This window comes from Oncorhynchus mykiss, chromosome 25 (assembly GCF_013265735.2).
Source record: "Oncorhynchus mykiss isolate Arlee chromosome 25, USDA_OmykA_1.1, whole genome shotgun sequence".
Classification (NCBI taxonomy): Eukaryota; Metazoa; Chordata; class Actinopteri; order Salmoniformes; family Salmonidae; genus Oncorhynchus; species Oncorhynchus mykiss.
In genome coordinates, this window is record NC_048589.1 from 42,797,135 (window position 1) to 42,824,315 (window position 27,181).

The 27,181-nt window shown below is 47.3% G+C and overlaps 1 protein-coding gene across 1 annotated transcript in view; it reads left to right on the forward strand.

The window, feature by feature from the left end:
• The first annotated feature begins 346 nt into the window (after window positions 1-346).
• The window catches only part of trip11 (thyroid hormone receptor interactor 11), a 57,789-nt gene continuing 30,954 nt past the window's right edge, over window positions 347-27,181 (forward strand). Inside the window, exons 1-12 of the mRNA XM_036962313.1 lie at window positions 347-1,031; window positions 14,477-14,532; window positions 15,060-15,170; window positions 15,564-15,872; window positions 16,631-16,699; window positions 17,200-17,392; window positions 19,849-20,196; window positions 20,472-20,509; window positions 20,607-20,684; window positions 23,414-23,629; window positions 23,879-24,604; window positions 26,823-26,981. Of these exons, the coding sequence (XP_036818208.1) occupies window positions 893-1,031; window positions 14,477-14,532; window positions 15,060-15,170; window positions 15,564-15,872; window positions 16,631-16,699; window positions 17,200-17,392; window positions 19,849-20,196; window positions 20,472-20,509; window positions 20,607-20,684; window positions 23,414-23,629; window positions 23,879-24,604; window positions 26,823-26,981 (2,442 nt within the window). The 5' untranslated portion in view covers window positions 347-892. The remainder of the gene's footprint in view (window positions 1,032-14,476; window positions 14,533-15,059; window positions 15,171-15,563; window positions 15,873-16,630; window positions 16,700-17,199; window positions 17,393-19,848; window positions 20,197-20,471; window positions 20,510-20,606; window positions 20,685-23,413; window positions 23,630-23,878; window positions 24,605-26,822; window positions 26,982-27,181) is intronic.

The following is a 27,181-nucleotide window of genomic DNA, read 5'->3' on the forward strand; positions in this document are numbered from 1 at the left end:
TATTTACCTGTTATAGCATATTTCCATTAGGGAACGCCTACTCTGTGAAGTTCACGCTTGCACTCCTAAACAATGCGATTTAAAAAAATAAAAATAATAATAACTTTCAAAACAGATTCTAGTTTTGGCAACAGAAAATTGTAATGAGATCAAATGTTTAATTGACGAGGAAATGTGCAGAATGTCGACCCAAAATCCATCTCCTTCCATATTCTCCCCACTGCCGGGCCACTGGGCTTCCTACTCACTACCATATTTGTTCATGAGTGGAAACGCCAAGCGGATGCTTCACATGTATAACATCCGGGGAAATATCTGTCTCGTTGTTCTATCTGTTATGTTCTTCCAATGTCCCATGATTCCGTGTTGCGGCTGTCCACGTCAAGCTCTGTCTGTGACAACACAGCACCGAGCTGAGATGGCAGACCTAGTACGTTATCTGAACCGGTATATACATACACGATAAAGACAACTGATATAATAGACCGGATAATCTTCTCATTAATGTTACGCGGATGATCTATTATCGAAGTTTGTTTAGATTCGTAAATCCACGGGATCAATTTGACTGCAAGTGAGTGACACATTCAGCTAGCAAGTCTACGTTAGCATACCAGCTAACTAGCTATCCGGCCAACTACTGTAGCTAGCTTGACAACCAGTTTCACTCTACCAAATTGACAACTTCACAAAGGTGACAAAGCTAGTTTTAAGAAGTGCAAGAATTCAAGAAAAAACAACATTTCTATGAGTTTTGACAGAGAGCTGAATTGTATGAAGGTAGGGTCGAAGTTGATCGCCACCTTACCAGCTAACTAGCTAGCCTAGCCAGTGTTGGGCCTTTTTGTTATTGTTTAGCTAGCTTACTAGCTAACGTTAGTTATTCTCAAAGATGTCATCGTGGCTGGGTGGACTGGGCTCCGGCCTGGGCCAGTCTCTCGGCCAGGTCGGGGGAAGCCTCTCCTCATTCACCGGACAAATATCAACCTTCACCAAAGATATGCTTCTGGAAGGAGTTGAAGAAGTTGGAGGTGAGTAAAACCAGAAGCTATCAACTGTGATATCAACTGTACAGGAGGTACCTCACAGCCAGCAGGGCACTCAGGTCAGCAGGAAACTAATAGCTAGAAGCTATTTAACTGAGCTGTTTCAGTTCTTAGGTGAGCAAGTTCAGGGCTACTACACAATTGTGAAACGTCTGGGAGAGGTTTGAGAACCACTGCGCTACAGGACATGTTGCTGGTTGGTTATTCTATAACCGGACTACAGTAAACCGGATCAGGGTAGCTTTCTATTTGAGCGATGATCAGATTCCAAGATTGCAATATGACCATAACATATCAGCATCAATGTAAAAGTTTAATGGAGAAAATGCATCCTGTTAGAGTTCTACATTATACCATGCGAATAGCATTTGATTTCTTATGTATGTGTGTATGTATGCATGTATGTATTTATGTATGTATACACTTACGGTCAAAAGTTTTAGAACACCTACATATTCAAGGGTTTTTCTTTATTTTTACTATTTTCTACATTGTAGAATAATAGTTAAGGCATCACCACTATGAAGTAACACATATGGAATCATGTAGTAACCAAAAAAGTGTTAAACAAATCCAAATATATTTTATGTTTTAGATTCTTCAAAGTAGCCAGCCTTTGCCTTGATGACAGCTTTGCACACTCTTGGCATTCTCTCAACCAGCTTCACCTGGAATGCTTTCCAACAGTCTTGAAGGAGTTCCCACATATGCTGAGCACTTGTTGGCTGCTTTTCCTTCACTCTGTGGTCCAACTCATCCCAAACCATCTTATTTGGGTTGAGGTCTGGTGATTGTGTTGGCCAGGTCATCTGATGCAGCACTCCACCGCTCTCCTTCTTCAAATAGCCCTTGCACATCCTGGAGGTGTGTTGGGTCATTGTCCTGTTGAAAAACAAATGATTGTCCCACTAAGGCCAAACCAGATGGGATGCCCAGAATAGATGGGATGCTGCAGAATACTGTGGTAGCCATGCTTGTTAAGTGTGCCATGAATTCTAAATAAATCACAGACAGTATTACCAGCAAAGCACCATCACACCATTTTTATTTATTTTATTTAACCTTTATTGAACTAGGCAAGTCAGTTAAGAACAAATTATTATTTACAGTGACGACCGAACCATAACACCTCCTCCTCCATGCTTCACGGTGGGAAATACAAATGCGAAGATCATCCGTTCACCCACACGGCGTCTCACAAAGACACAGCGGTTGGAACCAAAAATCGTAAATTTGGACTCCATCAGACCAAAAGACAAATTTCCACCGGTCTAATGTCCATTGCTCGTGTTTCTTCACCCAAGCAAGTCTCTTCTTCTTATTGGTGGCATTTAGTAGTGGTTTCTTTGCAGCAATTCGACCATGAAGGCCTGATTCACACAGTCTCCTCTGAACAGTTGATGTTGAGATGTGTCTGTTACATGAACTCTGTGAAGCATTCATTTGGGTTGCAATTTCTGAGGCTGGTGACTCTAATGAACTTATCCTCTGCAGCAGAGGTAACTCTGGGTCTTCCATTTCTGGGGCGGTCCTCATGAGAGACAGTTTCATCGTAGCGCTCAATGGTTTTTGCGACCGCACTTGAAGAAACTTTTTAAAAGTTCTTGAAATTTCCTGTATTGACTGTCCTTCATGTCTTAAAGTAATGATGGACTGTCGTTTCTCTTTGCTTATTTGAGCTGTTCTTGTCATAATATGGACTTGGTCTTTAACCAAATAGGGCTGTCTTCTGTATACCACCCCTACCTTGTCATAACACAACTGATTGGCTCAAACGCATTGAGAAGGAAAGAAATTCCATAAATTAACTTTTAACAAGGCACACCTGTTAATTGAAATGCATTCCAGGTGACTACCTCATGATGCTGGTTGAGAGAATGCCAAAATTGTGCAAAGCTGTCATCAAGGCAAAGGGTGGCTATTTGAAGAATCTCAAATATAAAATATATTTTGATTTGTTTTTACACTTTTTTTTGGTTACTACATGATTCCATATGTGTTATTTCATAGTTTTGATGTCTTCACTATTATTCTACAATGTAGAAAATAGTAAAAAATAAAGACAAACTCTTGAATGAGTAGGTGTGTCCCTAATTTTGACTCGTACTGTATATATAATTATTTTGTAATACATTTCCGTCTCCATACTTTAGTGTGTGGGGGCTTTCACTAATCCACTTACTTTGACCAGAAGGACTACTGTTGTCATAAGTAAACAATGTTTGACTGATGAACTTGTGACAGACAGACAGACGGACAGGAACCACAGAGAACTTTGATCACTACGTTCCAACCGACACATACTGTACGCAAAGCAAGATTACGCATGACTCATATCAGTAACTCTTGGAGGGCTGTTTCAGTTCTGAAATTAACACACAGCCTACAGTACTTTTTTGTTGTTGTTGTATTAAATAAACATATTAACTATTGAGAACTAGGCTAACTGGACTGAAAATATGTTTGAATTGTAGGATTTAGTTAGAAAATCTATTTTGTTTGTGGGATCGTGTAGAAGGTGAAGGCATGTTTGCCTTTAGAATGTTGTTTTGTCGTGTTTTCTATTTATTTTACCTTTATTTAACCAGGCAAGTCAGTTAAGAACAAATTCTTATTTTCAATGCCGGCCTAGGAACAGTGGGTTCAGGGTCCGATTTGAACTTGCAACCTTCCGATTACTAGTCCAACGCTCTAACCACTAGGCTACCCTGCCGCCCCATGCGAAACACTTTAAGCAGATCTCTTCATATGTGTCACATGTAGTTGCCAACCCTGGTAGTGCCTCATAGCTGCCGGATAGATAAAATACCTCATCACCAGATTCCCTCAGAATGACAGTAGCCTATTTTTTTTAAAAGCACAGAAATCAATATTATATCAGGATTTCCCGCCCATAACGTCCGTAAATGAAGATAGTTGCTCAGTGAAAATCCATATTTGTTGAGTAATTAACATATTTTCACATTTTATAACCCTTGCAGAGCTGTCTAATGGGAGTTTAATCTAGGTGCAGGACTGTTGCTGCTACCATGGACTCTAATCTAGGTTCAGGACTGTTGCAACAGGATGAGGTTAGGAGTTCTGGCTTGTAGTAAGGCCTCTAGGTAGCCAGGAAGGATGTGTTAAGATGAGGGGGTCTAGAAGAGAGAGATAGATATAGATATAGATGGAAAACAATAGGAACATGTCACATAAAGGTGTAGACTTGACAGGGTAGAGACAGGTGACTATGGGGATCAGATGGGTCTATGATCAATATTTACAGTAATATACACATACAATATTGCTGTGTTTTCCTACATCTCCAGCACCTGAGGGAATGACCTGGACGTGCGTGTGTTTTTTTTTTTCTTCAGCTTTTGTAGTTGATAACGTACCGTAACTACAAACATAGAAGACTGCCAGGAGAAACTCATTTCTGAGTTTTATCATCATTACCAACCGAAGGCATGGATATACAACGTAGAGCAACAACTGAATATTATTTAGGACTTACATTTGTCCAAACAATATCATAACAAAAGGGCACTTGTATCATCATATCACGCACAGTGGAAGGAGGAAGGATAGGGCCGCCCATCACACAGAGGAAGGAGGAAGGATAGGGCCGCCCATCACACAGAGGAAGGAGGAAGGATAGGGCCGCCCATCACACAGAGGAAGGAGGAAGGATAGGGCCGCCCATCACACAGAGGAAGGAGGAAGGATAGGGCCGCCCATCACACAGAGGAAGGAGGAAGGATAGGGCCGCCCATCACACAGAGGAAGGAGGAAGGATAGGGCCGCCCATCACACAGAGGAAGGATAGGGCCGCCCATCACACAGAGGAAGGATAGGGCCGCCCATCACACAGAGGAAGGATAGGGCCGCCCATCACACAGAGGAAGGAGGAAGGATAGGGCCGCCCATCACACAGTGGAAGGAGGAAGGATAGGGCCGCCCATCACACAGAGGAAGGAGGAAGGATAGGGCCGCCCATCACACAGAGGAAGGAGGAAGGATAGGGCCGCCCATCACACAGAGGAAGGAGGAAGGATAGGGCCGCCCATCACACAGAGGAAGGAGGAAGGATAGGGCCGCCCATCACACAGAGGAAGGAGGAAGGATAGGGCCGCCCATCACACAGAGGAAGGATAGGGCCGCCCATCACACAGAGGAAGGATAGGGCCGCCCATCACACAGAGGAAGGATAGGGCCGCCCATCACACAGAGGAAGGAGGAAGGATAGGGCCGCCCATCACACAGAGGAAGGAGGAAGGATAGGGCCGCCCATCACACAGAGGAAGGAGGAAGGATAGGGCCGCCCATCACACAGAGGAAGGATAGGGCCGCCCATCACACAGAGGAAGGATAGGGCCGCCCATCACACAGAGGAAGGATAGGGCCGCCCATCACACAGAGGAAGGAGGAAGGATAGGGCCGCCCATCACACAGTGGAAGGAGGAAGGATAGGGCCGCCCATCACACAGTGGAAGGAGGAAGGATAGGGCCGCCCATCACACAGTGGAAGGATAGGGCCGCCCATCACACAGTGGAAGGATAGGGCCGCCCATCACACAGTGGAAGGAGGAAGGATAGGGCCGCCCATCACACAGAGGAAGGAGGAAGGATAGGGCCGCCCATCACACAGTGGAAGGAGGAAGGATAGGGCCGCCCATCACACAGAGGAAGGAGGAAGGATAGGGCCGCCCATCACACAGTGGAAGGATAGGGCCGCCCATCACACAGAGGAAGGAGGAAGGATAGGGCCGCCCATCACACAGTGGAAGGAGGAAGGATAGGGCCGCCCATCACACAGAGGAAGGATAGGGCCGCCCATCACACAGTGGAAGGAGGAAGGATAGGGCCGCCCATCACACAGTGGAAGGAGGAAGGATAGGGCCGCCCATCACACAGTGGAAGGAGGAAGGATAGGGCCGCCCATCACACAGTGGAAGGAGGAAGGATAGGGCCGCCCATCACACAGTGGAAGGAGGAAGGATAGGGCCGCCCGTCACACAGTGGAAGGAGGAAGGATAGGGCCGCCCGTCACACAGTGGAAGGAGGAAGGATAGGGCCGCCCATCACACAGAGGAAGGATAGGGCCGCCCATCACACAGTGGAAGGAGGAAGGATAGGGCCGCCCATCACACAGTGGAAGGAGGAAGGATAGGGCCGCCCATCACACAGTGGAAGGAGGAAGGATAGGGCCGCCCGTCACACAGTGGAAGGAGGAAGGATAGGGCCGCCCATCACACAGTGGAAGGAGGAAGGATAGGGCCGCCCATCACACAGAGGAAGGATAGGGCCGCCCATCACACAGTGGAAGGAGGAAGGATAGGGCCGCCCGTCACACAGTGGAAGGAGGAAGGATAGGGCCGCCCATCACACAGTGGAAGGAGGAAGGATAGGGCCGCCCATCACACAGAGGAAGGAGGAAGGATAGGGCCGCCCATCACACAGTGGAAGGAGGAAGGATAGGGCCGCCCATCACACAGAGGAAGGAGGAAGGATAGGGCCGCCCGTCACACAGTGGAAGGAGGAAGGATAGGGCCGCCCATCACACAGAGGAAGGATAGGGCCGCCCATCACACAGTGGAAGGAGGAAGGATAGGGCCGCCCATCACACAGTGGAAGGATAGGGCCGCCCATCACACAGTGGAAGGAGGAAGGATAGGGCCGCCCATCACACAGAGGAAGGATAGGGCCGCCCATCACACAGAGGAAGGAGGAAGGATAGGGCCGCCCATCACACAGTGGAAGGAGGAAGGATAGGGCCGCCCATCACACAGAGGAAGGAGGAAGGATAGGGCCGCCCATCACACAGTGGAAGGAGGAAGGATAGGGCCGCCCATTACACAGTGGAAGGAGGAAGGATAGGGCCGCCCATCACACAGAGGAAGGAGGAAGGATAGGGCCGCCCATCACACAGTGGAAGGAGGAAGGATAGGGCCGCCCATCACACAGTGGAAGGATAGGGCCGCCCATCACACAGAGGAAGGAGGAAGGATAGGGCCGCCCATCACACAGTGGAAGGAGGAAGGATAGGGCCGCCCATCACACAGTGGAAGGAGGAAGGATAGGGCCGCCCATCACACAGTGGAAGGAGGAAGGATAGGGCCGCCCATCACACAGTGGAAGGAGGAAGGATAGGGCCGCCCATCACACAGTGGAAGGAGGAAGGATAGGGCCGCCCATCACACAGAGGAAGGAGGAAGGATAGGGCCGCCCATCACACAGTGGAAGGATAGGGCCGCCCATCACACAGTGGAAGGAGGAAGGATAGGGCCGCCCATCACACAGAGGAAGGAGGAAGGATAGGGCCGCCCATCACACAGAGGAAGGAGGAAGGATAGGGCCGCCCATCACACAGTGGAAGGAGGAAGGATAGGGCCGCCCGTCACAACGAATAAACTGAACCGGGCCCCGTTTTCCCTAAAGCATTTTAAGACCATGGTTAATCGTTAGAACCTTTTTGTAGGAGCAATTGTTAAATCTCCGAGCTGTTTCCCAAAACCATTGTTATTAAAGTTGCACTTGAAAAAAGCTTGTAATCTAACGCCTGCCTCAGACCACTTGTAGAACAGCGAAGTGCGTCGTTGGAGGCCCCCCCCCCCCCCCGTGTCATTTTATACACACAAGATCTCCCCTTAACACAGAATCACATGGTCTATCCATCTCTCTGTGACGCCGATAACTTCAGGACACAAAGTTGACTACAAAATACAAAGTTGCCAAATGTCTTTTTTTGCAATTGTTACAAACAAGCGACCATGTAAAAATGATGCTTCAAATGAAAACCCGAAATGACTGAATTAAAATAAACAGTAGTCTATAGGCTTATTTCAATCCATATTCAAATACATTTCTTGTTTGGGTTCTGTTTTTGCTGCTTGTCGGCTACTGTCTGTCTGTAGGCTACTGTCTGTCTGTCGGCTACTGTCTGTCTGTAATTTGTCTCAATACATTTCCTGTTCAATCATTTGGGGTTAGAGTGTAGGGGCGGCAGGGTGGCCTAGTGGTTAGAGTGTAGGGGCGGCAGGGTGGCCTAGTGGTTAGAGTGGAGGGGCGGCAGGGTGGCCTAGTGGTTAGAGTGTAGGGGCGGCAGGGTGGCCTAGTGGTTAGAGTGGAGGGGCGGCAGGGTAGCCTAGTGGTTAGAGTGTAGAGGCGGCAGGGTAGCCTAGTGGTTAGAGTGGAGGGGCGGCAGGGTAGCCTAGTGGTTAGAGTGTAGGGGCGGCAGGGTGGCCTAGTGGTTAGAGTGGAGGGGCGGCAGGGTGGCCTAGTGGTTAGAGTGGAGGGGCGGCAGGGTGGCCTAGTGGTTAGAGTGGAGGGGCGGCAGGGTAGCCTAGTGGTTAGAGTGGAGGGCCGGCAGGGTAGCCTAGTGGTTAGAGTGTAGGGCCGGCAGGGTAGCCTAGTGGTTAGAGTGTAGAGGCGGCAGGGTGGCCTAGTGGTTAGAGTGGAGGGGCGGCAGGGTGGCCTAGTGGTTAGAGTGGAGGGGCGGCAGGGTAGCCTAGTGGTTAGAGTGTAGAGGCGGCAGGGTAGCCTAGTGGTTAGAGTGTAGAGGCGGCAGGGTAGCCTAGTGGTTAGAGTGTAGAGGCGGCAGGGTAGCCTAGTGGTTAGAGTGTAGAGGCGGCAGGGTGGCCTAGTGGTTAGAGTGTAGAGGCGGCAGGGTGGCCTAGTGGTTAGAGTGTAGAGGCGGCAGGGTGGCCTAGTGGTTAGAGTGTAGGGGTGGCAGGGTAGCCTAGTGGTTAGAGTGTAGAGGAGGCAGGGTGGCCTAGTGGTTAGAGTGTAGAGGCGGCAGGGTGGCCTAGTGGTTAGAGTGTAGAGGCGGCAGGGTGGCCTAGTGGTTAGAGTGTAGGGGTGGCAGGGTAGCCTAGTGGTTCGAGAGTAGAGGCGGCAGGGTAGCCTAGTGGTTAGAGAGTAGAGGCGGCAGGGTAGCCTAGTGGTTAGAGAGTAGAGGCGGCAGGGTGGCCTAGTGGTTAGAGTGTAGGGGCGGCAGGGTAGCCTAGTGGTTAGAGAGTAGAGGCGGCAGGGTAGCCTAGTGGTTAGAGTGTAGGGGTGGCAGGGTAGCCTAGTGGTTAGAGTGTAGGGGCGGCAGGGTAGCCTAGTGGTTAGAGAGTAGAGGCGGCAGGGTAGCCTAGTGGTTAGAGAGTAGAGGCGGCAGGGTGGCCTAGTGGTTAGAGAGTAGAGGCGGCAGGGTGGCCTAGTGGTTAGAGAGTAGAGGCGGCAGGGTAGCCTAGTGGTTAGAGAGTAGAGGCGGCAGGGTGGCCTAGTGGTTAGAGTGGAGGGGCGGCAGGGTGGCCTAGTGGTTAGAGTGGAGGGGCGGCAGGGTAGCCTAGTGGTTAGAGTGGAGGGGCGGCAGGGTAGCCTAGTGGTTAGAGTGTAGAGGCGGCAGGGTGGCCTAGTGGTTAGAGTGTAGGGGAGGCAGGTAGACTAGTGGTTAGAGTGGAGGGGCGGCAGGGTAGCCTAGTGGTTAGAGTGGAGGGGCGGCAGGGTAGCCTAGTGGTTAGAGTGTAGAGGCGGCAGGGTGGCCTAGTGGTTAGAGTGTAGGGGAGGCAGGTAGACTAGTGGTTAGAGTGGAGTGGCGGCAGGGTAGCCTAGTGGTTAGAGTGGAGGGGCGGCAGGGTAGCCTAGTGGTTAGAGTGTAGAGGCGGCAGGGTGGCCTAGTGGTTAGAGTGTAGAGGCGGCAGGGTAGCCTAGTGGTTAGAGTGGAGGGGCGGCAGGGTAGCCTAGTGGTTAGAGTGTAGAGGCGGCAGGGTGGCCTAGTGGTTAGAGTGGAGGGGCGGCAGGGTAGCCTAGTGGTTAGAGTGGAGTGGCGGCAGGGTAGCCTAGTGGTTAGAGTGTAGGGGCGGCAGGGTGGCCTAGTGGTTAGAGTGGAGGGGCGGCAGGGTGGCCTAGTGGTTAGAGTGGAGGGGCGGCAGGGTAGCCTAGTGGTTAGAGTGGAGGGGCGGCAGGGTGGCCTAGTGGTTAGAGTGGAGGGGCGGCAGCGTAGCCTAGTGGTTAGAGTGGAGGGGCGGCAGGGTGGCCTAGTGGTTAGAGTGGAGGGCCGGCAGCGTAGCCTAGTGGTTAGAGTGGAGGGGCGGCAGGGTGGCCTAGTGGTTAGAGTGGAGGGGCGGCAGGGTAGCCTAGTGGTTAGAGTGGAGGGCCGGCAGCGTAGCCTAGTGGTTAGAGTGGAGGGGCGGCAGGGTAGCCTAGTGGTTAGAGTGTAGAGGCGGCAGGGTGGCCTAGTGGTTAGAGTGTAGAGGCGGCAGGGTAGCCTAGTGGTTAGAGTGTAGAGGCGGCAGGGTAGCCTAGTGGTTAGAGTGGAGGGGCGGCAGGGTAGCCTAGTGGTTAGAGTGTAGAGGCGGCAGGGTAGCCTAGTGGTTAGAGTGTAGAGGCGGCAGGGTAGCCTAGTGGTTAGAGTGGAGGGGCGGCAGGGTAGCCTAGTGGTTAGAGTGTAGGGGCGGCAGGGTAGCCTAGTGGTTAGAGTGTAGAGGCGGCAGGGTGGCCTAGTGGTTAGAGTGTAGAGGTGGCAGGTAGCCTAGTGGTTAGAGTGTAGAGGCGGCAGGTAGCCTAGTGGTTAGAGTGTAGAGGCGGCAGGTAGCCTAGTGGTTAGAGTGTAGAGGCGGCAGGGTAGCCTAGTGGTTAGAGTGTAGGGGCGGCAGGGTAGCCTAGTGGTTAGAGTGTAGAGGCGGCAGGGTGGCCTAGTGGTTAGAGTGTAGGGGCGGCAGGGTGGCCTAGTGGTTAGAGTGTAGGGGCGGCAGGGTAGCCTAGTGGTTAGAGTGTAGAGGCGGCAGGGTGGCCTAGTGGTTAGAGTGGAGGGGCGGCAGGGTAGCCTAGTGGTTAGAGTGTAGGGGCGGCAGGGTAGCCTAGTGGTTAGAGTGTAGAGGCGGCAGGGTGGCCTAGTGGTTAGAGTGTAGGGGCGGCAGGGTGGCCTAGTGGTTAGAGTGTAGGGGCGGCAGGGTAGCCTAGTGGTTAGAGTGTAGAGGCGGCAGGGTGGCCTAGTGGTTAGAGTGGAGGGGCGGCAGGGTAGCCTAGTGGTTAGAGTGTAGGGGCGGCAGGGTGGCCTAGTGGTTAGAGTGGAGGGGTGGCAGGGTAGCCTAGTGGTTAGAGTGTAGGGGCGGCAGGGTGGCCTAGTGGTTAGAGTGGAGGGGCGGCAGGGTGGCCTAGTGGTTAGAGTGGAGGGGCGGCAGGGTAGCCTAGTGGTTAGAGTGTAGGGGCGGCAGGGTGGCCTAGTGGTTAGAGTGGAGGGGTGGCAGGGTGGCCTAGTGGTTAGAGTGTTGGACTAGTAACCAGCAGGTAGCCTAGTGGTTAGAGCGTTGGACTAGTAACCAGCAGGTAGCCTAGTGGTTAGAGCGTTGGACTAGTAACCAGCAGGTAGCCTAGTGGTTAGAGCGTTGGACTAGTAACCAGCAGGTAGCCTAGTGGTTAGAGCGTTGGACTAGTAACCAGCAGGTAGCCTAGTGGTTAGAGCGTTGGACTAGTAACCAGCAGGTAGCCTAGTGGTTATAGCGTTGGACTAGTAACCAGCAGGTAGCCTAGTGGTTATAGCGTTGGACTAGTAACCAGCAGGTAGCCTAGTGGTTATAGCGTTGGACTAGTAACCAGCAGGTAGCCTAGTGGTTATAGCGTTGGACTAGTAACCAGCAGGTAGCCTAGTGGTTATAGCGTTGGACTAGTAACCAGCAGGTAGCCTAGTGGTTATAGCGTTGGACTAGTAACCAGCAGGTAGCCTAGTGGTTATAGCGTTGGACTAGTAACCAGCAGGTAGCCTAGTGGTTATAGCGTTGGACTAGTAACCAGCAGGTAGCCTAGTGGTTAGAGCGTTGGACTAGTAACCAGCAGGTAGCCTAGTGGTTAGAGCGTTGGACTAGTAACCAGCAGGTAGCCTAGTGGTTATAGCGTTGGACTAGTAACCAGCAGGTAGCCTAGTGGTTAGAGCGTTGGACTAGTAACCAGCAGGTAGCCTAGTGGTTATAGCGTTGGACTAGTAACCAGCAGGTAGCCTAGTGGTTAGAGCGTTGGACTAGTAACCAGCAGGTAGCCTAGTGGTTATAGCGTTGGACTAGTAACCAGCAGGTAGCCTAGTGGTTATAGCGTTGGACTAGTAACCAGCAGGTAGCCTAGTGGTTATAGCGTTGGACTAGTAACCAGCAGGTAGCCTAGTGGTTATAGCGTTGGACTAGTAACCAGCAGGTAGCCTAGTGGTTATAGCGTTGGACTAGTAACCAGCAGGTAGCCTAGTGGTTAGAGCGTTGGACTAGTAACCAGCAGGTAGCCTAGTGGTTATAGCGTTGGACTAGTAACCAGCAGGTAGCCTAGTGGTTATAGCGTTGGACTAGTAACCAGCAGGTAGCCTAGTGGTTATAGCGTTGGACTAGTAACCAGCAGGTAGCCTAGTGGTTATAGCGTTGGACTAGTAACCAGCAGGTAGCCTAGTGGTTAGAGCGTTGGACTAGTAACCGGAAGGTTGCAAGTTCAAACCCCCGAGCCGACAAGGTACAAATCTGTAGTTCTGCCCCTGTTCCTAGACTGTCATTGAAAATAAGAATTTGTTCTTAACTGCCTGGTTAAATAAATGTAAAATAAAAAAATAAAAAAAGCGTTCCCTTTTTTTCCATCGAGCCTATCAGGATCGACACACGTGCTCCAACAACGCACTTAGCGACCGTTCAGGAACGGGAGTGGGGGGAAGGGGTGGGGCCTAGGGTAGAGGAACGGGAGTGGGGGGAAGGGGCGGGGCCTCGGGTAGATGAACGGGAGTGGGGGGAAGGGGCGGGGCGAGGCCTAGGGTAGAGGAAAGGGAGTGAGGGAAGGGGCGGGGCCTAGGGTAGAGGAACGGGAGTGGGGGGAAGGGGCGGGGCCTCGGGTAGAGGAACGGGAGTGGGGGGAAGGGGCGGGGCGAGGCCTAGGGTAGAGGAACGGGAGTGGGGGAAGGGGCGGGGCCTAGGGTAGAGGAACGGGAGTGGGGGGAAGGGGCGGGGCCTCGGGTAGAGGAACGGGAGTGAGGGGAAGGGGCGGGGCCTAGGGTAGAGGACGGGAGTGGGGGGAAGGGGCGGGGCCTAGGGTAGAGGACGGGAGTGGGGGGAAGGGGCGGGGCCTAGGGTAGAGGAACAGGTGTGGGGGGGGAAGGGGCGGGGCTCCAAGACACTGGAGTCCCATGGCCCTAAAGAACAGTCGGCGTCTCTAAAGTACAGATACTGGGGCACATGCCGACTAACGGAAATACACGCCACAATTGAATTCCAAACTGTTTTGCTAATTAACCTATAGACCGATAACCATGACTGTGTTTACATCGACTGATATTTCTGTCATTGAAAAAAAAAATGTTATTTTGCAATGGGATTGTTTTTTTCTCCCGGACAATTTTGCTGGCAACTACTTTATTTATCGGCTATTCATTTTTTTTAATCGGCCAAAAACCGACAATTACTGGTTAACAGCAACCCTGTATATTAGGACAGAAGGTACAATTACTGGCTAACAGCAACCCTGTATATTAGGACAGAAGGTACAATTACGGGCTAACAGTAACTCTGTATATTAAGAAAGTAGGTACAATTACTGGCTAACAGCAACCCTATATATTAGGACAGAAGGTACAATTACCGGCTAACAGGCACACTGTATATTAGGACAGAAGATACAATTACCGGCTAACAGCAACCCTGTATATTAGGACAGAAGGTACAATTACTGGCTAACAGTAACTCTGTATATTAAGAAAGTAGGTACAATTACTGGCTAACAGCAACCCTGTATATTAGGACAGTAGGTACAATTACTGGCTAACAGCAACCCTGTATATTAGGACAGTAGGTACAATTACTGGCTAACAGCAACCCTGTATATTAGAACAGTAGGTACAATTACTGGCTAACAGCAACCCTGTATATTAGAACAGTAGGTACAATTACTGGCTAACAGCAACCCTCTATATTAGAACAGTAGGTACAATTACTGGCTAACAGCAACCCTGTATATTAGAACAGTAGGTACAATTACTGGCTAACAGCAACCCTGTATATTAGGACAGTAGGTACAATTACTGGCTAACAGCAACCCTGTATATTAGGACAGAAGGTACAATTACTGGCTAACAGTAACTCTGTATATTAAGAAAGTAGGTACAATTACTGGCTAACAGCAACCCTGTATATTAGGACAGTAGGTACAATTACTGGCTAACAGCAACCCTGTATATTAGGACAGTAGGTACAATTACTGGCTAACAGCAACCCTGTATATTAGGACAGTAGGTACAATTACTGGCTAACAGCAACCCTGTATATTAGGACAGTAGGTACAATTACTGGCTAACAGCAACCCTGTATATTAGGACAAGACACACCCAGTACAAATAAAGTGTTGAACTAAAACTTGATTGGTTTAGCAAATCTTATTTTTGGAGGATGCATGGCTGTGATTGGTAGTCCAATTGTTATTCCACAGTATCTCATTTCTTTCAGATGCTTCCACTGAGCTGCTGGTGTCCAGTTCTAAGCTGGAGCAAGTGGAGGCTGAGGTACGAGGATTCTTACCATGATAGGAGACGCGTTTCCAACACACAACATTTTAAAGCCTAATCCTGGACTAAAATGTTATTTTAATTAAGATTCTCCGTTGAGTTATGCTTTGAAATCCACCATTTAATAGTGTTTGTGACAGCAGTCCCAAAAGTATATATTTGTAACAGATTCCATGTGTGTTCATTGTTTATCGGCGTCTGATAGTTGTTTATGTACTCTCTCCTGTTTCTCTGTGTTGCAGTATGAGGGTTTTTAAGGATAAAAAATTTAAAAAAAATTAAAAAAAAATTGGGCAAAAGTTTTTAGTTTGTTTTTTGTTGACAACTTCAAAGAGTAGGTCTGATGGTAATTTGTGATGTCATCAGCCTCCCCCCTCGCTTGGGGAACAAAATAGGACCCCCCCCACTATGTCATGTTATACCCGGACCACCTATTTATTAGATAATTAAATCAATATTTAAATGAGGTGAAAAGGGAGACTTGGAGGAGGACTTAGATTATTTTTCTTTTCATCTTGTTTCAGTACGTGCGTTTAAAGAGGATCCATGCCGAGCTGGAGGAGAAGCTGGAGGCCTCAGAGATCCAGAATAAACAGCAGTCAGCTGAGTACAGGACCCTGATGCAACAGAAAGATGTACGGTCTGATACATAGAAACTATATTATTTGTATTTATTTATTTATTTCACCTTTATTTAACCAGGTAGGCAAGTTGAGAACAAGTTCTCATTTACAACTGCGACCTGGCCAAGATAAAGCAAAGCAGTTCGACACATACAACGACACAGAGTTACACATGGAGTAAAACAAACATACAGTCAATAATACAGTATAGTATTATACACTCAATGAAATGTGAAAATGTCATCCTCTTGGAATATGGATGGATAGCTACAGTTTTTCAGAGGGATCGTTTCACAACGTGCTGGTATCTATCTGACATGACTATTTTTTTTGTACCTTTAAACCTGCAAGTTACTGCATGTGTCCGCACTACTTCTAAACTGTGTCGTCGTGTCACCTGTCCAGGTGGAGATCAGTCACCTGAAAGCCCGTCAGAGTGGACTACAGGAAGAGGTTCAGAAACTACAGCACTCTGCTCAATCAGCTACTTCTGACCCTGCCGTACTTCCTGTCACCACCGCCTCCTCCTCCACCACCACCACCTCTTCCTCTTACATGTCCCGCCCCCTGGGGGCCCCCCACCACCAGGGTTTCCATGGCAGCGACGAGATGGACTTCGGTGACGTGATCTGGTCCCAGCAGGAGATTAACCGTCTGTCTACGGAGGTGATGAGGCTGGAGGCTGAGGTGTCCCATTGGAGACGCGTGTCTCAGGTAGGGTGTTTTATTTATTTGCAACATCGTTCATTACGTCGACTATAACACATTTGGGGCCTCCCGGGTGGCGCAGTGGTTAAGGGCGCTGTACTGCAGCACCAGCTGTGCCGTCAGAGTCCCTGGGTTCGCGCCCAGGCTCTGTCGTAACCGGCCGCGACCGGGAGGTCCGTGGGGCGACGCACAATTGGCCTAGCGTCGTCCGGGTTAGGGAGGGCTTGGTCGGTAGGGATGTCCTTGTCTCATCGCGCACCAGCGACTCCTGTGGCGGGCTGGGCGCAGTGTACGCTAGCCAAGGTGGCCAGGTGCACGGTGTTTCCTCCGACACATTGGTGCCAGGCTGGCTTCCGGGTTGGAGGCGCGCTGTGTTAAGAAGCAGTACGGCTGGCTGGGTTGTGTATCGGAGAACGCATGACTTTCAACCTTCGTCTCTCCCGAGCCCGTACGGGAGTTGTAGCGATGAGACAAGATAGTAGCTACTACAACAATTGGATACCACGAAATTGGGGAGAGAAAGGGCTATTTAAAAAAAAAATACAATTAAATAAATTAAATTAAATTAAAAAAAGACTAACACATTTGATATATTACTGTTTTACTGTACGGATTCTTAAGGTTTGTGTAAAATTCCTATTAAAAAAAATCCTTGGTATGAAATTGAGGTTTCTTCTCTAGTAATACATACACGTAAAAACCCACATTTTTTAATTGAGGGATGGAATCATATCTTAATTCTGATATTTCTATTTTTTTTTCAGGCATCCGTAGCCCCAGGGGCAGGAAACGGTGACCAGGGAGAGGTCCTGAAGCTTCAGAGGATCATCAAGGTGGGAGTTTGCATGTGCTTTCTCCTTGGGAGTCTAGGCTGGGTTACTGTAAAACAGGGCTCTCCAACCCTGTTCCTGGAGTGAAACCATCCTGTAGGTTTTCACTCCAACCTTGTTCCCGGAGAGATACCCTCCTGTAGATTTTCACTCCAACCCTGTTCCTGGAGAGAAACCCTCGGATCAGGTACCGCTAGATTAGGGTTTGAGTGAAAATGAACAAGATGGGTTTCTCTCCAGGAACAGGGTTGGAGTTAAAACCAACTGGGGGGTTTCTCTCCAGGAACAGGGTTGGAGTTAAAACCTACAGGAGGGTATCTCGCCAGGAACAGGGTTGGAGAGCCTTGCTGTAGACCTATTTTGCCAACTGTTTATGTAAAAAGGGCTTTATGAATCAAACGTCAAAAAATATTGTTTTAAATCCTGCTTGGACTAAGAGAGACTGATCGTCTCTATTCCTCTTTCTGTGGAACATTCTATATGATTCTATTCTACTGGAACAGGAGCTGCGTGAGGAGATGGGTCGTGAGGTAGATGAGCACCAGCATGAGTTAGCAGCGCTGCAGGACGCTCAGAGACAGAAGATGGCCGACGTCATCCGGCGCCACCGGGACGAGCTGGCAGAGTACGAGGAGAGGATAGAGGAGCTGGAGGAACAGAAACAGACTGGAGGAGAGGAGGAGGAACAGACTGGAGGTGAGGAGGAGGAACAGACTGGGAGGGAGGAACAGGGACAGACTGGGAGGGAGGAACAGGGACAGACTGGGAGGGAGGAACAGGGACAGACTGGGAGGGAGGAACAGGGACAGACTGGGAGGGAGGAACAGGAACAGACTGGGAGGGAGGAACAGGGACAGACTGGGAGGGAGGAACAGACTGGGAGGGAGGAACAGACTGGGAGGGAGGAACAACAGGAACAGACTGGAGGTGAGGAGGAACAGGAGCAGACTGGAGGAGAGGAGGAACAGGAACAGACTGGGAGGGAGGAACAGGAACAGACTGGGAGGGAGGAACAGGAACAGACTGGAGGTGAGGAACAGGAACAGACTGGGAGGGAGGAACAGGAACAGACTGGGAGGGAGGGACAGGGACAGACTGGGAGGGAGGAACAGGGACAGACTGGGAGGGAGGAACAGGGACAGACTGGGAGGGAGGAACAGGGACAGACTGGGAGGGAGGAACAGGGACAGACTGGGAGGGAGGAACAGGGACAAACTGGGAGGGAGGAACAGGGACAGACTGGGAGGGAGGAACAGGGACAGACTGGGAGGGAGGGACAGACTGGGAGGGAGGAACAGGGACAGACTGGGAGGGAGGAACAGGAAACAGGGACAGACTGGGAGGGAGGAACAGGAAACAGGGACAGACTGGGAGGGAGGAACAGGGACAGACTGGGAGGGAGGAACAGGGACAGACGGAGGGAGGAACAGACTGAAATATCACATAAGTATTCAGACCCTTTACTCAGTACTTTGTTGAAGCACCTTTGACAGCGATTACAGTCTCAAGTCTTCTTGGGTATGATGCTACAAGCTTGGCTCACCTGTATTTGGGGAGTTTCCCCCATTCTTCTCTGCAGATCCTCTCAAGCTCTGTCAGGTTGGATGGGGCACGTCGCTGCACAGCTATTTTCAGGTCTTTAGAGATGTTCGATCTGGCTCTGCCACTCAAGGACATTCAGAGACTGACATTCAGAGACTTGTCCCGAAGCAACTCTTGCGTTATCTTGGCTGTGTGCTTAGGGTCGTTGTCCTATTTGAAGGTGAACCTTCCCCCCAGTCTGAGGTCCTGAGTGCTCTGGAGCAGGTTTTCATCAAGGATCTCTCTGTAGTTTTCTCCGTTCATCTTTCCCTTGATCCTGACTAGTCTCCCAGTCCCTGCCTCTGAAAAACATCCCCACAGCATGATGCTACCACCACCAGGCTTCACCGTAGGGATGGTGCCAGGTTTCCTCCAGACTTGACGCTTGGCATTCAGGCCAAAGAGTTCAATTTTTGTTTCATCAGGCCAGAGAATCTTGTTTCTCATGGTCTGAGAGTCCTTTAGGTGCCTTTTGACAAACTCCAAGTGGGCCGTCATGTGCCTTTTTACTTAGAAGTGGCTTCCATCTGGCCACTCTACCATAAAGACCTGATTGGTGGAGTGCTGCAGAGATGGTTGTCCTTCTGGAAGGTTCTCCCATCGCCACAGATGAACTCTGGAGCTCTGTCAGAGTGACCATCGCCACCTCCCTGACCAAGGCCCTTCTCCTCAGATTGCTCAGTTTGGCCGGGCATCCAGCTCTAGGAAGAATCAGTGGTTCCAAACTTCTTCCATTTAAGAACGATGGAGGCCAGTGTGTTCTTGGTGACCTTCTATGCTACAGAAATGTTTTGGTGCCCTTCCCCAGATCTGTGCCTCGACACAATCCTGTCTCGGAGCTCTACGGACAATTACTTTTACAATTACAATTAAACCTCATGGCTCGGTTTTTGCTCTGACATGTACTGTCAATTGTGGGACCTTATATAGACAGGTGTGTGCCTTTCCAAATCATGTCCAATCAATTGAATTTACCACAGCTGGCCTCCAATCAAGTTGTAGAAACATCTCAAGGATGATCAATGGAATCAGGATGGACCTTTGCTATGCTCTCATAGCAAAGGATCTGAATACATTTATGTAAATAATATTTCTAAAAACCTGTTTTTACTTTGTCATTATGGGGTATTGTGATGTCGCTATGGGGTATTGTGATGTCACTATGGGGTATTGTGATGTCACTATGGGGTATTGTGATGTCACTATGGGGTATTGTGATGTCACTATGGGGTATTGTGATGTCACTATGGGGTATTGTGATGTCACTATGGGGTATTGTGATGTCATTATGGGGTATTGTGATGTCATTATGGGGTATTGTGATGTCATTATGGGGTATTGTGATGTCACTATGGGGTATTGTGATGTCATTATGGGGTATTGTGTGTAGATTGATAAAAACATGTATTTAATACATTTTAGAATAAGGCTGTAACGTAACAAAATGTTGACAAAGGGAAGAGTCTCAATACTCTCCCAATGCACTGTACCTGTGACTGATTTCTCCACCCTGACCTAAGACTCTCACACATTTCCCTTACGTGTTACCCTCTGTATCCAAACCCTTCCAGCTACTAGTTCAGCCACAGCCAACGCTCTTCAGGAGTCCTCCATGCTCTCAGACCTCCAGAACACTATCCAGTCCCTACAGGAGGCAGCGGAGGAGCGGCTGAAGGAGGAGCAGGATGAGCAGCTGAAGGAGCTGACGGCTAATCTGGAGGAGGCAGGGAAGAGACAGGCCACGCTGCAGCAGGAGAAAGAGGAGGCGCAGGCAGAGAACGCTGAGCTGCTGCAGAACTACACTCGGCTGCAGACGTCTGTCACAGAGCTCCAGTCACGTGTCCAGGAACAGGAGGGGAAAGCCCGGAACAAGGCTCAGCTAGACCAGGAGATACAGGGGCTGAGGAATGCTCTCGCAGGTACAGTCTCAGTATTTATTCCCCCCAAAAATGATTGAACATTTATTTACAACAGGTAAGATATATTGTGAGACTTAGGTCTCATTTACAAATGTATAATACAATATAAATATACACAAGGTAGAGTGAGGGTAAACTGAAATTCAGATTTTCCGTTCAGGTTACTGATTGAATTGAAAGGAAAGGGAATTGATTCTATCCCTTGAGTGGGTTTTAGTTATTTGTCAAAAGCTCAAGTTAACTCCAACTTCTTTTTTTTGGTCCTCTTTTTCAAGGTGCAGAGAAGGAGATCTCAAGGCTGAAGAGTCTTCAGGTATCTATCACATAATGTATTTACAATGTGGTTGAAATCTGTAGTTTATTCTGTGATCGTTCCTGCTTTAAATGTATGTGTTGATTGTTTGGATCAGAGTGAAACAAAGATGGAGGTGGAACACGCTGACATTCTAGAACTCAACACTGTCATCGGGACGTTGAGGAAGGAGAAGGTGGGCGTTTGTTTACTCTCTAGTTATCTAATACTGAGTAATGATAACTAGGCTCTATACACAGAGTACCAGTACTGAGTAATGATAACTAGGCTCTATACACAGAGTACCAGTACTGAGTAATGATAACTAGGCTATATACACAGAGTACCAGTACTGAGTAATGATAACTAGGCTCTATACACAGAGTACCAGTACTGAGTAATGATAACTAGGCTCTATACACAGAGTACCAGTACTGAGTAATGATAACTAGGCTCTATACACAGAGTACCAGTACTGAGTAATGATAACTAGGCTCTATACACAGAGTACCAGTACTGAGTAATGATAACTAGGTTATATACACAGGGTACCAGTACTGAGTAATGATAACTAGGCTCTATACACAGAGTATCAGTACTGAGTAATGATAACTAGGTTATATACACAGGGTACCAGTACTGAGTAATGATAACTAGGCTATATACACAGGGTACCAGTACTGAGTCAATGATAACTAGGCTATATACACAGGGTACCAGTACTGAGTAATGATAACTAGGCTCTATACACAGAGTACCAGTACTGAGTAATGATAACTAGGCTATATCCACAGAGTACCAGTACTGAGTAATGATAACTAGGCTCTATACACAGAGTACCAGTACTGAGTAATGATAACTAGGTTATATACACAGAGTACCAGTACTGAGTAATGATAACTAGGCTATATACACAGAGTACCAGTACTGAGTAATGATAACTAGGTTATATACACAGAGTACCAGTACTGAGTAATGATAACTAGGCTATATACACAGGGTACCAGTACTGAGTAATGATAACTAGGTTATATACACAGAGTACCAGTACTGAGTAATGATAACTAGGCTATATACACAGAGTACCAGTACTGAGTAATGATAACTAGGCTCTATACACAGAGTACCAGTACTGAGTAATGATAACTAGGCTCTATACACAGAGTACCAGTACTGAGTAATGATAACTAGGCTCTATACACAGAGTACCAGTACTGAGTAATGATAACTAGGCTCTATACACAGAGTACCAGTACTGAGTAATGATAACTAGGTTATATACACAGGGTACCAGTACTGAGTAATGATAACTAGGCTCTATACACAGAGTATCAGTACTGAGTAATGATAACTAGGTTATATACACAGGGTACCAGTACTGAGTAATGATAACTAGGCTATATACACAGGGTACCAGTACTGAGTCAATGATAACTAGGCTATATACACAGGGTACCAGTACTGAGTAATGATAACTAGGCTCTATACACAGAGTACCAGTACTGAGTAATGATAACTAGGCTATATCCACAGAGTACCAGTACTGAGTAATGATAACTAGGCTCTATACACAGAGTACCAGTACTGAGTAATGATAACTAGGTTATATACACAGGGTACCAGTACTGAGTAATGATAACTAGGCTATATACACAGGGTACCAGTACTGAGTAATGATAACTAGGCTCTATACACAGGGTACCAGTACTGAGTAATGATAACTAGGCTCTATACACAGAGTACCAGTACTGAGTAATGATAACTAGGCTATATACACAGGGTACCAGTACTGAGTAATGATAACTAGGCTCTATACACAGAGTACCAGTACTGAGTCAATGAGTAATGATAACTAGGCTATATACACAGGGTACCAGTACTGAGTAATGATAACTAGGCTCTATACACAGAGTACCAGTACTGAGTCAATGAGTAATGATAACTAGGCTCTATACACAGAGTACCAGTACTGAGTAATGATAACTAGGCTATATACACAGGGTACCAGTACTGAGTAATGATAACTAGGCTATATACACAGGGTACCAGTACTGAGTAATGATAACTAGGCTCTATACACAGAGTACCAGTACTGAGTAATGATAACTAGGCTATATACACAGGGTACCAGTACTGAGTAATGATAACTAGGCTATATACACAGAGTACCAGTACTGAGTAATGATAACTAGGCTATATACACAGAGTACCAGTACTGAGTCAATGAGTAATGATAACTAGGCTATATACACAGGGTACCAGTACTGAGTAATGATAACTAGGCTCTATACACAGGGTACCAGTACTGAGTAATGATAACTAGGCTATATACACAGGGTACCAGTACTGAGTAATGATAACTAGGCTATATACACAGGGTACCAGTAATGATAACTAGGCTATATACACAGGGTACCAGTACTGAGTAATGATAACTAGGCTATATACACAGGGTACCAGTACTGAGTCAATGATAACTAGGCTCTATACACAGAGTACCAGTACTGAGTAATGATAACTAGGCTATATACACAGAGTACCAGTACTGAGTAATGATAACTAGGTTATATACACAGGATACCAGTACTGAGTAATGATAACTAGGCTATATACACAGGGTACCAGTACTGAGTAATGAAAACTAGGCTATATACACAGGGTACCAGTAATGATAACTAGGCTATATACACAGGATACCAGTACTGAGTCAATGTACAGGAGTATGCAATAATTGAGGTAGATAGGTACATATAACTAGGAATAAAGTGTTAGATTGTAATCAGTTGCCTCAGAGAGGGTGAGGGCCCTGAGAAGGGTTTTCTACATTGCCGTTTGCTGTTCGATGAGAGTTATTTTCAGTTGAAATATTTAATTATTGTTGACAATTTTTATTTTATTTTTATATATTTATTTTTTCTTCCTCAGCGGAATCTACAGGAGAGGCTTGCCAGGGCCGAGGAGAGAGTGGAGTCAGACAGCCTTGATGGAGGGGAGTCCTCCCCATCCGCCACAGAGCAGCTATCAGGGCTGAGGGCAGAGCTAGAGAAGAGCGAGCAGTCGTTGATCGAGATCCAGGAGGAACGAGATACCCTCCTCAACGAGCTGGAAGAACTGGACCGACAGAACCAACAGGCTACACAGGTCTGGTTGGCATTTGTGCAGACTACACTGTGGGGTTTGCTTGTTTGTTTTTTTAACAGGGAAATGGGTCATTTCATTGTGAATTTATTTAAAGACGAGGTTTACGTGATCAGATTATGGTTTGTCACTCACATTTGTGTTATGCCGTACAAACAAGTCTCCAAAGTTTATATTAGTCAGACGCGCGGCAAAGTAACACGACTGAGACAAGGTTATGCTGTTTCATTGTGTTGCGTCTCCACGTTACAGCATGTCATCTCGGTGAAGGAGCAGCTCTCCGTTCAGCTGAAGGAATCTGAAGCTGTTGTGGCTCGGCTCCAATCAGAGCTCAGTACCACCGCCGACCAGAGGGCGGCGCTGCAGCAAGAGCTAAAGGCCCAGCAGGAGAAACTGAGCCACAGTGCCTTCACTCTCAACGACCTACACATGGGCAAGCAGCAGCTGGAGGACACCGTTAAGGAGCTGAGAGACAAACTTGGACGGGCAACAGAGATGGGCAAAGAGGCACGCAGGGAGACCCAGGAGTTCCAGAGAACCATACAGGAGAGGGAGGAGCAGCTGTCGGCTGCCCGGGCAGAGCTGTGTGAGGCTGGGGAGAGAGGGAGAGAATCCGGGGCGTCCATAGAGCAGCTGGAAGTGCTCAGGAGAGAACTGGCAGAGATGAGGAGCTCCCAGGAGAAGATGATGTCAGAAGACTACGAGATGAAGATGGAGAAGCAGAGGCTGAAGACTGAGGCTGAGCAGGCCCAGGGGAGGATAGAGGAGCTGGCCAGGCAGGTCAGGGAGGTCCAGGCTGCTCTCACCAGGACCGTCCTGGAGAAGGACACTCGTATCAAGGCTCTGAAGCTGGAGAAGAGCCAGCTGGAAGGGGAACTGGGCCAGGCAGAGAAGGGGCTACAGGAACAGACCAGGCAGTACCAGCAGACCATCGAGGAGCTGACCGCTGCCCGCTCCATGGACGCCTCGGCACTACAGGTCCACTGTTGTTTTAATACATTTATCTATCTTCATTTAATTTTTCTAGATATATTCAAACTATTTTCTGATGTTATTGAACAGAGAGAGATGGATGTTAGTGGGCAGGTACAGAGAGAGGTTATGTCAAAGTCCCGTAGGCTGGATTTGAACATATGCAGACTTTCTATGCCAGGGGTGTCGAACTCATTTCGTAGAGGGACTAGTGTCCGCAGGTTTTTTTTTTTTGGGGGGGGGGGGGGGTCCTTTCAATTAGGACCTAGACAACCAAGTGAGTGGAGTTCCTAACTCATTTGTGACCTTATTTCATCAATCAAGAACAAGGGCGGGGCAATAATCCGCTGACGCTCGGCCGTCCGTGGAAGGAGTTTGACCCATGTGTGCCGGAGACTGCTGCATTAGGATGCTGTTAGACCAGCCAGGACACTTAGTATCTTCATTTATCATTAGGATGCTGTTAGACCAGCCAGGACACTTAGTATCTTCATTTATCATTAGGATGCTGTTAGACCAGCCAGGACACTTAGTATCTTCATTTATCATTAGGATGCTGTTAGACCAGCCAGGACACTTAGTATCTTCATTTATCATTAGGATACTGTTACCCCAGCCAGGACACTTAGTATCTTCATTTATCATTAGGATGCTGTTAGACCAGCCAGGACACTTAGTATCTTCATTTATCATTAGGATGCTGTTAGACCAGCCAGGACACTTAGTATCTTCATTTATCATTAGGATACTGTTAGACCAGCCAGGACACTTAGTATCTTCATTTATCATTAGGATACTGTTACCCTAGCCAGGACACTTAGTATCTTCATTTATCATTAGGATGCTGTTAGACCAGCCAGGACACTTAGTATCTTCATTTATCATTAGGATACTATTACCCCAGCCAGGACACTTAGTATCTTCATTCATCATTTGGGGTGGCAAGGTAGCTAGCTAGTGGTTAGAGCGTTGGGACAGTAACCGAAAGGTTGCTGAATCGAATCCCCGAACTGACAAGGTAAAAATCTGTCGTTCTGACCCTGAACAAGAAAGTTAACCCTCTGTTCCCCGGTAGGCCGTCATTGTAAATACGAATTTGTTCTTAACTGACTTGCGATGTTAAATAACATTTTTTTTAAATTATTATAATTTTAAAAAATCATTAGGATACTGTTAGACCAGCCAGGACACTTAATATCTTGTATCTATCTTCATAGTCATATTTATGTCTTCATAGTCATATCTGTCTTCATTTCATATGAATCTGTCTTCATTTCATATTAATCTGTCTTCATTTCATATTAATCTGTCTTCATTTCATATTAATCTGTCTTCATTTCATATTTATCTGTCTTCATTTCATATTTATCTCTCTTAATTATCATATTTATCTGTCTACATTATCATATTTATCTCTTCATTATCATATTTATCTCTCTTAATTATCATATTTATCTGTCTACATTATCATATTTCTCTCTTAATTATCATATTTATCTGTCTACATTATCGTATTTATCTCTCTTAATTATCATATTTATCTGTCTACATTATCATATTTATCTGTCTACATTATCATATTTATCTCCATTATCATATTTATCTCCATTATCATATTTATCTCTCTTAATTATCATATTTATCTGTCTACATTATCGTATTTATCTGTCTACATTATCATATTTATCTCTCCATTATCATATTTATCTCTCTTCATTATCATATTTATCTCTCTTCATTATCATATTTATCTCTCTTCATTATCATATTTATCGCTCCATTATCATATTTATCTGTCTACATTATCATATTTATCTGTCTACATTATCATATATATCTCTTAATTATCATATTTATCCGTCTTCATTATAATATTTATCTGTCTTCATTATCATATTTATCTGTCTAAATTATCATATTTATCTCTCTTCATTATCATATTTATCTCTCTTCATTATCATATTTATCTCTCTTAATTATCATATTTATCTGTCTTCATTATCATATTTATGTCTACATTATCATATTTATCTGTCTTCATAATCATATTTATCTGTCTTCATTATCATATTTATCTGTCTTCATAATCATATTTTTCTAGAAAGTTGTTTTTATCTTTCTCACTTTGTTTATTATTTTAATTTAATTTGTTAAGCGTTGACTTTGAACCAAATGTTTTGTTTTAAAGTGCTATATAAATAAAGTTTGATTTAATTGCTTGCAGACGGAGCATGAGCGGACAGTGAGGCTGAACCAGGAGAAGGATCTGGAGATATCCCAGCTTAAAAGAGACGTGGAGCAGATGTCCTCCGACCACAGAGACACCAACGAGATGCTGTCCATCACCGTGGCCGGACAGAAACAGCTGTCCGACCTCCTCCAGGTCAGCTGACATACCATAGAGTTTGATAGAGGACTCATCTTTTGTCTTATAACGGGTATATATATCCATGAGTCCTTTTATCTAACTCTGTGACAGACCTTTCTGACATTTTAAAGGGGCAATCTGCAGTTAAAAACAACAACTACAAAGCGGTCACGCCCGCCACCTTTCGGGGTATTAAGGATAGATATGGCTGCCGA